Raw genomic sequence first — 14,146 nt, forward strand, 5'->3', positions numbered from 1 at the left:
CTGTGTCATCTCAGAGGAGAGATTTAACCACTCTGACCCTTAGTTTCTGTACTGGAAACTAGGCTAATAGTACTACTAAAATCCCACAGGGTGCTTGAGAGTTTTAAAGGAGAGGATTCTTCCAGAACCTTCTTCCAGAACCTTCTTGCTGTGTGCCCAGCACACAGCAAACACCTGTAAACATTACGACGCTTGGGTGTCACAAGCCACCACAGTGGTTAAAAACTACAATTGGAGAGTGTGATTTTATGTCATTGTTCGTACCCAGCATATAGAGGGGCTGGTGACAAGGGCTGGTGCAACTGCTAGAAGCTGGTATGAAATTAGAAGAGAAATTGTATTTTAGCAGGAAACATTTTTTAAAACAGCAAGAACATAGAAGCTGCCTACTTACTTTGATGCGTGGACAGTACAAGGAAGCTGCAGGGAAAGGATGGGAAGGGTACTCAACTGCAAAGCAAAGCTAAACTCGTTCAGGTGTTACCTGGTTTCAAAAATGAGCTAGTAAGTAAGTAATAAAGTTTGTGTTTATGGTAAATACAATGACAAATGAAGATAAAAGAGGCAAATACATCTTCAGGTTGTGTGGTTCTCTCTCTGAACCAGTACTGACCTTATTCTTACTCTTTTCTTTCTCATTCAGTTTTTCAGGCCATTGATAAATACTGTCGTGCTTGTTTCCTGAGACCTTTGGTCTCTAAAGCTCCTCTCTTGTAACTGGGTCACACGCCCAGTGGTCGTGGGTGCCTCTCTGAACACCGTCGTGAGGGGGTTGGGAGGAGAGCCAGCCAGTGGTTGGCCACAGCTCCTTCCTCTGGATTGCAGTGGTCCCGGGGCTCGGGGTTGCAGCCAGCTGGAGTCTGGCTGTCGACATATCAGTGTCACCCCTGGTCGCTGGGTGACTAAGAGTGAGCCACGCTTTCCACATACTTTTATTTCAAGTCTTTATCTTAACCGATCCGTATCTTTTTTCCTTGTTTTTATTGTGGTGAGTATGTTTACTCTCTCATTTTAAACATTTTAAAGTGTGCAGTGCTGTGGCACTGAGTACACTTAGAGTGCTGGGTCACCGCAGCACGAAGCTCTCCCATTCAACGCTGACTCCCCGTTCCCCCGCCTCCTGCTTCGTGCGCCTGACCCGTCCCGGCGGTCAGCGCTCACAGTCTGCGTCCACTCGCCCTCCCTCAGCTCTGCCCGGTTTGTGTTTGTAAGAAGGCTGAAGGTGATGCGGTCTGGGGACCTGACCGTCGTCCCTTACTCAGTGTGACCCTCAGAATAAGCCTCTCGTGATGTCAGCATGGGGAGGGGATCGAGTTCTTGGGATGGGTGGTGGCGACGGCTGCGCCATTAAACTGTGTGCTTAAAATGGTCCAAGTGGGAAGTGTTACATACATTTCACCACAATGAAAGATAAGTTAGAGCCTCTGGTGCTTTTTAAATCCCACTTACAGTGGATTCTGGGGGAAAGCTTGGATATTTTTATGTTGGTAGGAACACACAACTTTTGTAGTGAGCTTAGGTTTTCTAATTTAAAGTCTGTAAACATATACTTTATATTTCATAGCATTGCAAATATGCCTTTCTACAAAAGAATTTTGGTAGATTTATCATCACAAAGCATGCATTGCTGAGAAGACTATAAATGTGTTATCCCATATGGAATCTCTTTTAAGGATCTTACTTCTGTTAAGTCAGATAAAAATCAGAAGTAATACACTGTGAACTGCCTTTTTCAGGGTTATGTTTTTGGTGAATGATCCTTGAACTTCTAAGATTTAAAAAAAAATGTATGCAGTTATGCTGCAGTACAGGAAATAAATTTGTGATTGTCTTTTGTGATATTTTTGTCTCTAGTCAAATGCACCCTGCGTCCTTTTTATTGATGAAATTGATGCCATTACCCCCAAAAGAGAAGTTGCTTCGAAAGATATGGAACGGAGGATTGTAGCTCAGCTCCTCACCTGCATGGACGGTCAGTCTAAAGTAGCAAATTTGCTTAGAGACAGTCATTGCCTTCGTTTTTAATAGTGCAAGTAGTGTGTGAGGATATAAAACATACAGAGAGAATAAAACTCAGCGAAAAACGAATTTTTCCTTTCATAAAAGACTATGTTCTTAGTATTCCTCCTGCCTTCACTCACCTCACCTCATACTGTCATCAAATCTCAACAAACACTCTTCCTTTTTATTCCTCTTTACTTTGTTCAAAATTATTATTAGAATTATCTTTTCACAACGCGGATCTTAAGATCTTGTCAGAAAATACCTCGTGGCTGCCTGTCGGCCCGGCAGTGTCCCCCGAGCTCCGGCCGTGGCTGTGAGCGCCCCGACCGGCGGCGTCTTCCCTGGGCGGGGTGTGCGCATCCACTCCTCGCTGGTCCGCCCTGGTGCAGCGGGGGGAGGGTTCTCGTGAAAACCACGCTGGGCCCCTGGTCCCCCTGTCCCTAAAAATGTATCTGTGGATTGAGCCACTGGAGACTGTAATGTAGGCCGCCCCCCCGCCCCTGTTTCACATTGACGCCGTGAGTCCGTCTAGACACACTCTTTGCCCGACCAGACTCCCTGCTCTCGGACTGCACCTCTCGTGCCGTCACCCATCCATCCCGCTGTCCCCAGCAGGACCCCATTCCCTGCAGCTCTGCGTGCGTGCTCGTGTCCTGTCCCTCGGGCTGGCCTGTCCCCTCCCCTGTCAGCGCTCCGCTGTCCCCTTCCATCAGGTGGCTGTGGCGTGCCGTGTACGCCTGTGATGTGCGTCACGAAACCTGTCGTCCGTGTTTCTCAACAGGTTGTGAGCAGCTCAAGGACAGTTCGTGTTTGTCTTCCTCACATGTCAGTCATTCAGTGAATGTTAATTATGTACGCTGCTTTCAAAACGTGTGGTACTTCCTCTCTAGCCCCCTAAGTGACTTGTGCAGGCAGTATTGTCCTCAGGTCCAGAGTCTCGCTCACCACTCACCCCGTGTCTGGTCCCTCCCAGATCTGAACAGCGTGGCCGCTACAGCCCGGGTCCTCGTCATCGGAGCCACGAACCGGCCGGACTCGCTAGACCCTGCTCTGCGGCGCGCAGGAAGGTTTGACCGGGAAATATGCCTTGGTATCCCGGACGAGGCGTCCAGGGAAAGGTACGCTCTTACAGGGTGACATCTGCGTGCCGCTCTGTCACCTGAGCTAAATGCTTTGAAGTTGGGGGGTGAGAAACATAACATGGCTTCTCGTCCCCCATCTCTCTCTCTCTCTCTCTCTCTCTCTGTCTTTTGTGCCAGTGAAATTGATTTGGAAAGGAAAAAGCCACATTAAATTAATGCTTTAAGGAAATAAATTTTTCATAGATAAGGTAATTGTTTTGTACTGTTTTTTCAGTAGTGATAATGGACTTCTATATCCTTACTCATTTGTCCAGGCTTGTTGACGGTGGCTTGCATTTTTCAGTGTGGGTGCCCCACCCAGGGACAGTGTCTAGAGCACAGAACAGCGCAGTGCTCAGTTCACATGTAGGTTGACTCTGACCCCAGACTTGAACCTGTTGCACGAACCTGCCTGAGACCACGGTTCTGTGAAAAATGACTGAATGGCAGCCAGAGTTGAAACCTGGGTTTTACTGTAGAACCAGCCTTTCCCGGTCATTGACGTTGATGTCAGCAGCACAAAGAAATGTCCACCAGCATGTCAGTAACTACAAATATCTCAGCGCACTGTTCAGGAGCAGAAATCCAGTGAAGAAATGCTTTGAAATGCTATGTATATAATGGCTTTTGGCTGAAGTTAATAGCACTAAAATTGGTGCACGCGATCGGCAGCAGCTTTGAGGAAAAACAGTGTGTGGTGAAAGGAAATAGGGTGCAGTGAGGAAGGGGGGCTTTGTGAGTGCAGGGGACAGGCAGTCAGGTGCCGTGGGAGGGGGAGAGGGTGAGGAGGAACACGTGTCACCCTTTCTTCCTCTTGTACTGAACGTGGCTCCGCGTTTGACCGGTTGGCAGTTTCTTCCTCAGCTACTGCATTCATAGTCGCCATGTGTGTCCGTTGCATTCCCCCCCGAGACAATTGTAGCATCCAGCACACGCGAGAACCAATATCGGAGACTTTCAGGGTATCAAAGATGTTACTTTATTGGCCAAGTTTAACTTGCGCAGGGGCGAACTCTCAAAGTGTCCAGCGACACAATGCCCACAAGGAGCTGCAAACGAGAGACGCGCTGAGCGCTTACAACTATGTTCTTATATAGGGGCAGGCAAGCAAGCATTATACAGAAGCAGACGTGGCAATTAGCAATTCGCTTACAAAGACCGCGCACGGGAATTTTAAACCAAGCATTCTTGCATAAGGCGGGAAGGCAGGCTGTTTGTTCATTAACCTAGTAATCTCCTCGCTCTAGCTAGCTAGTTTTCTATTTTCTCATTAAAAACTACAAAGCATTGCTTATCTAGCCTATCCAGGGGAGAGCGTCTGCTAGACATGGGATGTTTGCTTAACTGCCCTGTGTCTCCCTTATCATTTCCTTTTAGCTACAGTGTGGTTCTTGTCTATTAAGGTTAAATTTAGTTCTTAATTTCCTTATTCCCAACAACAATCTTTAACAGCTACTCACACGCTCAGGCTCGCGTACTGACTTGTTTATAACTGCAGCGAAATAGTATCTGATACGGAAACTGTTTGCGTGTATTCAGCAAACATGTACTGGGCATATTGTGTGTGTGTGCCGTTCTGATAGGTGACGTGAGAAGTATAGAGAATTGTAAGTCCTTGCTTTCGACATGCTTCCAGTACCAGAGGGCCATGCTCTAGTTTAGCCCGTTGTTTAAGTGCCAGGCTTCACGGTAGAGACGGAGACGCAGGGGAGCCCGTCACCCTGCGGATGAGGTCCTTGGTCATCGGTCCTGTGTGCTGTCACCAACCAAGTCTGTGTAACGGGCTTCTGTAGAGGGCCATGTTTTGCAAACATTCTGGCCTACCAAAAAGTTGAAAGAATAATACAATAAATGGGGTTATGCACTTCAGCTAAGTTTACACTTGTTAACATGTTTACTGTCACTCTCTACATAAAAACATACATGTATTTGTGATTTGTGTTTGTGCGCTTTTGTTTGCCAAGCCATTTGAAGGATAGTTGAAGACGTCATAACACTGGCCCTAAATACGTCCCCTGCGTAACTATTTTACTGTTTTTGAAGAAGTAACTGTTCTAATATGGAATTGGATATTGAAGTATACGTCAGCATAACTTTTTGTAATGAATACAATTAATGGTTTGAGTTTGGAGGCTTTTCTTTCTGCTAAATGTCTATTTAGTCTACTCTAAAAGTATCCGCATATATCAGTTATTTACTTTGTAATACTGGAAAATTCTTAAAGGCAGACTAGTTTTTTAAAAATCTGTATTTTTATTCCTCATAGTATTTGATACAGTTTGTATCAAAGCAAGTATCCACCTTAACACTTAGGGGAATAAAGTGGACTGTGTAATGGTGACTCAGCGTTCGCTGAACGGATGAGCTGTTTGATCTCACACTGGACCCATTTCAGTGCCGCTGACAGAGGCCAAGGGCCTCAAATACAGGTCTTCAGTGACTTGTTTGTACCCCTAGTGTGGGAATCTGAATTTTTTCCCTGTCTTTTCTGCAGAATACTTCAGACTCTGTGCAGAAAACTAAGACTCCCTGAGACGTCTCACTTTCGGCACCTGGCGCACCTCACGCCGGGCTTCGTCGGTGCGGACCTGATGGCGCTGTGCCGCGAGGCAGCCGTGTGTGCGGTCAGCAGGGCCTTGACGCAGCTGCAGGCCGGGCCGCGGAGAGACCCGGAGCGGGAAGGGCGGCCGTCTGAAGGGGGCCAGGACGGAAGCGCGGGGACGGAGCCCACGTGCACGGCTCAGGTGCCGCCGGCACAGGTGCCTCACGCTGCCCCCGAGTGTTCTCCATGTCCGTCGTCTCACGTTCAGGCAGGCGTCCGTGTGGTTGGGGTTTGTGATTTCCTGCTTTATGGGCACTTTATCTTTAGAACGATTACCCCTTCCACCCAGAATGTTTGTGATTTCAGAATTACAAGTTGTTTTCTTACGATTCTTGGTTTATCCTGAATAAATTCGATTTACAACACTGATTACGAAATTCTAGAGCAGGCAGGGGCTGCTCTGTGGCCCCCCTGCCTGCCGCCTGTTTCTGTAGATGAGCGCTGTGTTGGGGCACAGCCGTGCTCACCGATTCACACGCTGCCTGTTTCTGCTTTCACCTTTCACGGCAGAATCCACAGCGGATGCTGCAGCAGGGGCACGGGTGGGGCCCGCGCCGAGTTTGCCAAGTTCTGTTCGAGCGTTGGGCACTCAGTGCTGCTTCCTGGTTGCCTTTCGGTCAAGTGGACCAGGGAGTGCTGATGCTGCAGTGCCCTCGTCCCCAGCTGCAGGTGGCTCCGCAGGACAGTCCTGTGCATGTGAGAGGGACGATTATCAGTCCGAGATCAGGGTTAAAATCTCGAGTTTGGTGAATCATGAGAACTCCAAGTAACATATATACAGCATTTGATCGTTTGCACAGGGCGCGTCTGCATATCATGTAGTTTGGTCCATATAACTTTGTCAGGAAAATATCATTACTTCCCTCACCTTATAAATCAAAGAAACTAAAGTTAAGAGATTGGGACTTGACCCAAAGCCATACCCCCTGTACTTTCCGGAGCAGGAACTTAGATCTAGGTCTTTGGTTTTCAATTTATTTGTTTTTCTTACTCACTTGACACCACTCTTATATCTGTTACAAGTGACAATAAACTTACTCCTTTTTTAGTGCTGCATATAAATTGGGATTTTATGAATTGAGTTATTCAGAGCTGCTCTGCATACCTGTCCTTTCATACTCTTCATAAGGCAAGAAATCTGCCTTTGAAGCTCAGGGCTCAGTAGGGCCGGGATGATTGCCAGCGCTCTGTTCTGTTCATAAGCCATTGAGGAGCCACATTATGAAATTTTATTGCCATCAGAGAAACTCTGTTTTAACTCCCTCAAAATTCAGCTGCTTCTTAAATATTTATAAATGAAACATGGAAAAAGCAGAAATTGCGTGGCTGTCGAAGTGAAGCTGTGCCAGCTGCTTACGTTGGCTGCAGCTGGGCATGGCGTGGGGCACGAAAAGCATTCTTTGCTGTTGGGGCGTAGCTGGGGTACCTTTCCTCGACCGAAGCAGGTGGTCCGTCTAGAGTAAACTTAACATCTTGTGTCAGTGGAGAAAATTATTAAAATACATAAAAGTACAAAAAGGTAACATTTCGATAAACTTTGTGCTTTTTCTTTTTTCCTCCCAATTGCTCCCGTTCAGGATGAATTGCAGAGTCTGCTGAGGTTGCTAAGAAACCAAGATCCCCTCTCAGAGGAGCAGCTGCAAGGGCTGTGCATTGAACTGAATGATTTCATTGTTGCTCTGTCCTCGGTCCAACCCTCTGCCAAAAGGGAAGGCTTTGTCACTGTCCCTAATGTGACATGGGCAGATATCGGTGCCCTGGAGGACATTAGGGATGAGCTCACCATGGCAATATTGGTAGGTTGATCTGCAGCTGAAAGCCGCTGGCCCGTGTCATGGGCCAGCAGCCATGCGTGTGTGTGAGGTTGTGTGTCTAGCTGTCTGTTTTCTCGTGCGTGCTCTGCTGGGTTATTACTAAGCCCCCAACGATGGTTATCATCCTTCTGGGGTCCATTTTGGACTTGCTCGTCTGGTCGGGCTTGAATTCTGTGACAGTAAGTAAAACTGAAAGTTCAGGTTTCAACCCAGACCACATTGTTCGAGGAGTCCTTTCTGAACTCGGTCAAACTCGTAACAGTTGAAACAGCTGAATAATGCCCGTGGAGCTTGGGATTTCCCGTCACTCTTCCCTCCTGACTGGTCACGCCTCGGTTCGTGAGCGAGGTGTGACCACAGGTGTGCGACTGCTGACTGAGCAGACACGGGGCGGGTGTGTGGAGCGGGGTCTCTGGCTTTTGAGTTTTGTGGAGTGTGCTTCTGGTTCCTTAAAGGGGGGCGTTGCCTACAGTTTCTGCAACCTAGACATTTAGATAAATTTTTTTTTAAAAAAAAACCTTTATGTTTCAAATGTTTTCAGAACCTACATTTAAGTATGGATCACTCAAGAGCAGGGACTTTCTTGTCTGTGTCGCCATGTACCTCGTTGCCTGGGGTGAGCGCCTGTGCCAGGCGCTGTCTAAGCCTCCGGGCCTCGTGGTCCGTGCTGGACGTCCGAGCGCGGGGGCAGCTCCAACATGCAGCGGCGGGGCCCGTTTCTGACGGGTCTCTGCCGGGACTGTGCTTTGCAGGCGCCAGTGCGAAACCCGGAGCAGTTCCAGGCGCTCGGACTGGCGACTCCGGCCGGAGTGCTGCTCGCCGGTCCTCCGGGCTGCGGGAAGACTCTGCTGGCGAAGGTACGGTGTGAGCGCGGCTGCGTGCGGCTCGTTTCTTACTGTCAGTGGGGTGATGGGGATTTAGCTCTGAACATCACACTGATGCTTGCATGTGATTTCTGTTAGAAGTTCATTTCAGTAAGATTGACCGTTTTCTTCAGGAAAGCTTCCCACTTTTTTCCTTACTTTTCCCTGCCCCTCCCACCCATGGTAACCGTCATCTTACTGTCTGGTTTTCACATGTTCGACTTCTTTGGGGGCCACAGATAGGTGGTAGTCCTTGTCGGTCTTTGTCGGGCTTCCCTTGCTTAGCGTGACGTGCTTAGGCTCCATCCACTCTGGCACAAGTGGAAGATGATCCTCCTTTTTTGTGGCTGAAGAATATTTCATCGTGCATGTGGAACACATCGTTTTTACCCGCTTACCTACTGAAGGGTGTTTGGGTTGTTTTTGTAAGTTGGTCATTGTGAGCAGCGTAGCAGTGAACACGGGAGTGCACGCATCTCGTGGAAATCCTGGCTTCACTTCCCGTGGGTGTGTTTTTGGAAGTGGAATTCCTGGGTTGCGTGGTACATCTATTTTTAGTTTTTTCAGGAAACTCCACTGTCAGCTGCACCGGTCAGATCAGCTTCCGTTCTCACCAGCAGTGTTCGGTCGCGTGCGAGGGTTCCTTTCACCGCGTGCTCGCCAGCACCTGCGCTTGCTCGTCTCTGTGGCCACGGTCGTTCTGACGGGTGCGAGGCGCTGTCTTGCCCTGGTTTTGGTTGCCCTTTCCTGGTGATCAGTGATGCTGGGCCTCTGTTCATGTGTCTGTTGGCCATTTCGGTGTCCTCTTTGGGAGAAGGTCCATTTAGTTCTTTTGCCCCCGCCTTTATTTTAGTGACAAGAAGCATGTCATTGAAATTTTGGAAATGAAAAACAGTTTAATCAACTATAACCCCATCAATTTTAACACAGCAACTATATTTTCTGCTTGTTCTAGCTTTTAATGAATGTGAAGTTATAGTTTGTAGCTGGCCTTGTTTCTTGCTTTAAAAAATAAATCCTCACCCGAGGGTACATTTATTGATTTTTAAAGAGAGGAAGCGGGGGACGGAGGGAGAGAAGAGAAGGAGAAACATTGATTGGTTTCCTCCCATACGTGCCCAGGCTGGGGGACTCTAAGCAGCAACCTAGGTTTGTAACCTGACCAGGAATCGAACCTGCAGCCTTCTCTCCAACTGCCAAAAATTTGGTGCTTCTCTGTCTGGTCGGATTTCTGGTAGCTGTCCAGACTGCAGGGATGGACCTAATAGCTCACTGCATCCATGAGCCCAGGCAGTACGTTACCCGTACGTGTACTTTTTACAGGGGAGGGCTCACCACTTTGATCAGGTTCTTCAGAAGCTGCATGACTCTTTGCCTCAGAAGCTAGAAATAGTAGAGGATGTTCTTGAGTGGCAGCAAAATGTTACTGTAGTAAAGTCCGGGAACCACTTAACAGTCAGAACGTGGCAGCCGGGAACTGGATGTAAAAATGTTTTGACTGATCTTGGTTGTCCTGTTTATTCATAATGACAATAAGGTAATAAAACACTCCTAAACACTAGCACGGTAAGTATAAATGCAGCCTAAAGCGTAAGGAGCACGAAGGAGAGGCATGTGGTTACTGGAGCTAGCGCACTGAAAATGGTGACTAATAAGGAGAAAACTGAAAAGACTAGTAACGGTCACTTGGCTGTCTGGAGCCACACAGAGTGGAAGCAGACAGCGCCTGGCGGTGAGTTCAAGATCTGCTGTGTTTCATTTGGAAGCCAAAGAAGGTTTCTAATAACTTAGGAACCAGTGTGGTTTTAATGGGTTAAATCTTGGTTATCTGGCGTTTGGATGTTGAAAACTTTTGTGTGGATGAGTCAGACTTTGTTAGATGTGTATCCTGACTCTCCTTTACTTAATGGTGTTGGGCAAGAGGCAGGAAGCAGCAGGAAAGACAGAGGCGGAGACTGGGGCACTCCTCGCGCCGAGAGCAGCCCTTCCCAGCAGGCGTGCACGCACTCGCTTGTCCGGAGGGGTGTCCTGAGCTGCTCGCTCTCGGCCAGAAGGTGTCTCCGGCGCTGGGACAAACTGATGAACCGATGCCAATGGAATTTATTGTCTGGAAGAGGCGGGCAGTAACCGAGAGCAATAAAATCAGAGTCGGCTGAGTTCTAAAGGATATCAACAGATGGTTGTGCTGGATTGATCGGGAGGGCGCTGTGGGCACGGCACCCGAGGGTGTTGCAGGGCCCCGAAGGAGCAGCTAGCCCGGGAAGAGGCAGGGGAGGGGGTGCGTCCTCAGACAGGGAGCAGCAGTTGTGCAAGTCCCTGGAGCAGGTGCGGGAGGGCATGGTAAGGTCAGGAACCAGAGGAAGAGCCAGTGGCTGGACCAAAGAGAGGCTGTCGTGTCCCAAAATACAGGCGTGTAATATTTCCAGTTGTAATGGAAGATAAGTGAGAAATCAAGTAAAATGATATAACCTGATGCACATTTTTTAAAGAGCGCTCTGACCCCCGTGGAGATGGATGGGAGGGAAGCAAGAGTGAAAGGAGACCCGTTCGGGATTCTGGGGGGTTTATTTGTTTGTTCATTTTTGCTCTTGCACGTCCAAGCGAGAGGGGATGGTGCTCTGGGGGAGGTGGTGGTGCAGTGGAGAAATGGAACGTGTCCGGCCCACGGATATTTTAGCGATAGCGAATAACAGGACTTGCAGGTGCATTGGTGGCGTGACCGGATGAGGCGTGGAGGGAGACACCGAGGTTTGGGCCTGGAAACTGTATGGACTGAGACGGGCAGGAGAGGAGTTTGGGGTGAGGGTCTGGGGCGCTGGGAGAGCTCCGGGAGCCCTGTGGGGGAGATGATGCCGGGAGCATGTGGACTACGGGCCCGGAGCTCAGGAGTCCGGTCCCGAGAACAGGAAAGAACTCTGTCACCTGGTCACTTTGAAGTTCTGAGACACCATGTAGAGACTTCAGCTCTGCATTCAGATTACAGTTCTTGGATTCTTCCACACGTGCAGCCATGTGTTCTCTGGTTTGAACCATTATTACTTGTAGTTTAGTCTTTATTAAAAATAGCCTGTTTTCACTGACCCTTCGCAAAGACTTAAACTGATGTGTTCAGTTCAGGCGTGTGAGCGAGTGAACGGCTGCTCTCCTTGGGCGAGGCGCTCCTTGTCCCAGAGGTGGTGGTCTCTTGCACACGTGTGTGCAGCACTCGCGTGAGCATTCTGTGTCACTTTCACCTGATTTCCAGTCTCGGTAATTCTCGGAGAGTTTCGGGTTGACATTCTCTTTTTATCCATTTCTGTTTTTCCCAGATGCCTCCTGTCCTAATGGGAAAGGGGCATCTACAAAAGTGGGGAAATAGAATAGAAGCCACAAGAAGCTCCTGTGTTATCACATGTTGTAGTTACTATTTTATTGTGTATTTGTCTTATTTGTATCTTCTTGTTTCCTCTTACTAGGCTGTTGCAAATGAGTCTGGACTAAATTTCATATCTGTCAAGGGCCCCGAACTACTAAATATGGTGAGTGGTGGTGACGTCAGCTGCTGTTTAGATAAGGAACGTAATGGTCATTCAAAGTACAGGATAGCATGTCCCCAGATCTTTGAAACAGTTGTCAAACTTTTGTAAAATTACCTCTGTAAGAGAGAAGAAATGGAGCCTTATTCGAATGTACTTAATGTATAGACTTTCTTAATTAAGTCTGGTAACTTCTGAGTCTCGATTTTCTCACCTGCAAAATGGAAGTAATTGTCATAATTAACATTTTAAATGTTTACTCTGTACCGTGTAGTCGTCAAGCGCTGCACATACGTTATTCTGTGACAGCCCTCTGAAGTACGGATCACTGTCTCCTCTGACTCTCAGATGAGGAAGCTTAACTCTGGAGGGTGCGTGTGCCTGGGTCCAGGGCTGCCGCCGGGAGGCAGTGGAGCTGGGACTGGGGTCGCCTGTCTGACTCCTGGGCCTGCTCCCTTGCCCGGTAGTTGTGTGACTCAGAGGAGTTACGTGTTATTGATAAATAAGAGCACTCTGGGGGGAAGAAATCACCCAAGTGCTACGTAAGAACTTCTTTCAGTATTTAAGCCATTTATATCTCAAATCTAAGAGACTGAATTTCTTACTTCCTGTCCATCCTTCTAAAAAAGTAAACATGCCATTCTGTAATGTATTCAAACAAAGATGAAGTAGGAGTGGTATCATTTGTTTTAAAGGGTTTTTTTTTAAGTTATCTCCCCTCCCATTTTTTATTTTCTTTTATGTACTTGCCCCTAAAATGAGGAGTTTATAGTTAAGTATTTCCTATGGGCTCTTCATGTACCTCTACTTTTCTTGCACTTGGTTTCGGCTTTCAGGGGGAGGTGGCGATGGGGACGAGCCTCGGGAGGGAGGGGACCGGTGGTGGGGGGGACGAGGCTGGAAAAGAAGCCTGTAGCCGGGCGGGAAGGGCCTTGGTGCCGGGCTCGAGTTGGAAGGTTCTCTGGAGAGTCTCGGAGACCAATAGAGGCTTGCTTCAGGCAAGAGTGTAACTTTTTCTAAGAGTGTGATGTTTACAGATTTTTACTGTGAAATAGTTCAAGCGTAGAAGTTGTGATGGGTAACACAGTGAACCCCCATGTATCTGTTGCCCAGCTTTAACAGACAAACCAAGCCAGTTTGCTTGAAGCCCCCACAAACCTCTCCTAACCACATTTCCCATTCCCACATGGAATGTACCGTAGTTCTGAATTTGGTGTTCAGTAAAGCTGCGCACTTTTCTATTTCTGTGAAATAGTGAAATATTTACAGATGAAATACAATGTCTGGGATTTCCTTTAAAATAAGGAGAAAGGAAGTGGATGTAGAGGAAGCAGCAGTGGTCATGAATTGAGTTGGTAACTAAAGCTAGGTGATGGGTATATTTGGAGTTCAGTATACTATTACGTCTTCTGTTGTATGCTTAGAGTTCTGTTATAAAAAATAAAGGAAAAACAAGCCCTGGCTGGTGTGGCCCAGTGGATTGAGCATACGCCTGTGAACCAAAGGGTCACCAGTTCAGTTCCCAGTCAGGGCACATGCCTGGGTTGCGGGCCAGGTCCCCAGTAGGGGGAATGTGAGAGGCAACCACACATTGATGTTTCTCTCCCTCTCTTTCTCCTTACCTTTCTCTCTCTCTGAATAAATAAAAGTAATTTACAATAAATAAAGGAAAAACAAAAACACTTATTATAAATGGTATGTGTTCTTGTGTAACAGTTACATTGTTATCTTTGTTCAATGTTATATGTGTAATGTTTACCTTTGTTGATATGGTTACCTGTAGTTCATTAATTTTCTGTGTGATATTCCATTGAATGAATATAACTACACTTAAAAATCAGTTTTTCTCTTCGATAAATATCTAGGTTGAACATCATATACATACGTCCTTGCACATGTATGTGAGATAGCCCCCCCCCCCAGGGTGTATGCTTGGGAGTAGAATTGCTATACCTTATACACAGCCTGTGCACGTTCAAGAACATCAAGTATTGCCAAGTCTTACCCCAGAGCGGCTGTTGAACCTGGCCTAGCTGTGAGCGAGAGTTCCCTTCGCCCACGTCCTCACCAGCTCTGGCCATGTCGGACTGGTGTGTGGAGTTTCACTCACTGGGATCGGCTTTGTGCTTCAGGGGTGGGTGAGGGAGGGGTCTGCGGACGAGTCCAGAATGACTGAGAGATCAGGTGATCTAACGAGAGAGACGGACGCCTTGGTTAGAAAGTGCGT

General features: G+C 47.7%; 1 protein-coding gene across 2 annotated transcripts in view; it reads left to right on the top strand.

The window, feature by feature from the left end:
• The window catches only part of NVL (nuclear VCP like), a 52,419-nt gene that overhangs the window by 14,570 nt on the left and 23,703 nt on the right, over positions 1–14,146 (top strand). Inside the window, exons 11-16 of one of the 2 annotated variants that reach the window (XM_036016200.1) lie at positions 1,855–1,972; positions 2,978–3,122; positions 5,620–5,884; positions 7,305–7,523; positions 8,294–8,398; positions 11,860–11,922. In XM_036016200.1, coding sequence (XP_035872093.1) covers positions 1,855–1,972; positions 2,978–3,122; positions 5,620–5,884; positions 7,305–7,523; positions 8,294–8,398; positions 11,860–11,922 — 915 coding nt within the window. The remainder of the gene's footprint in view (positions 1–1,854; positions 1,973–2,977; positions 3,123–5,619; positions 5,885–7,304; positions 7,524–8,293; positions 8,399–11,859; positions 11,923–14,146) is intronic. The other variant, XM_028531247.2, reaches the window with a different exon arrangement.

Source organism: Phyllostomus discolor, chromosome 15, assembly GCF_004126475.2.
Source record: "Phyllostomus discolor isolate MPI-MPIP mPhyDis1 chromosome 15, mPhyDis1.pri.v3, whole genome shotgun sequence".
In the NCBI taxonomy this organism is placed as follows: Eukaryota; Metazoa; Chordata; class Mammalia; order Chiroptera; family Phyllostomidae; genus Phyllostomus; species Phyllostomus discolor.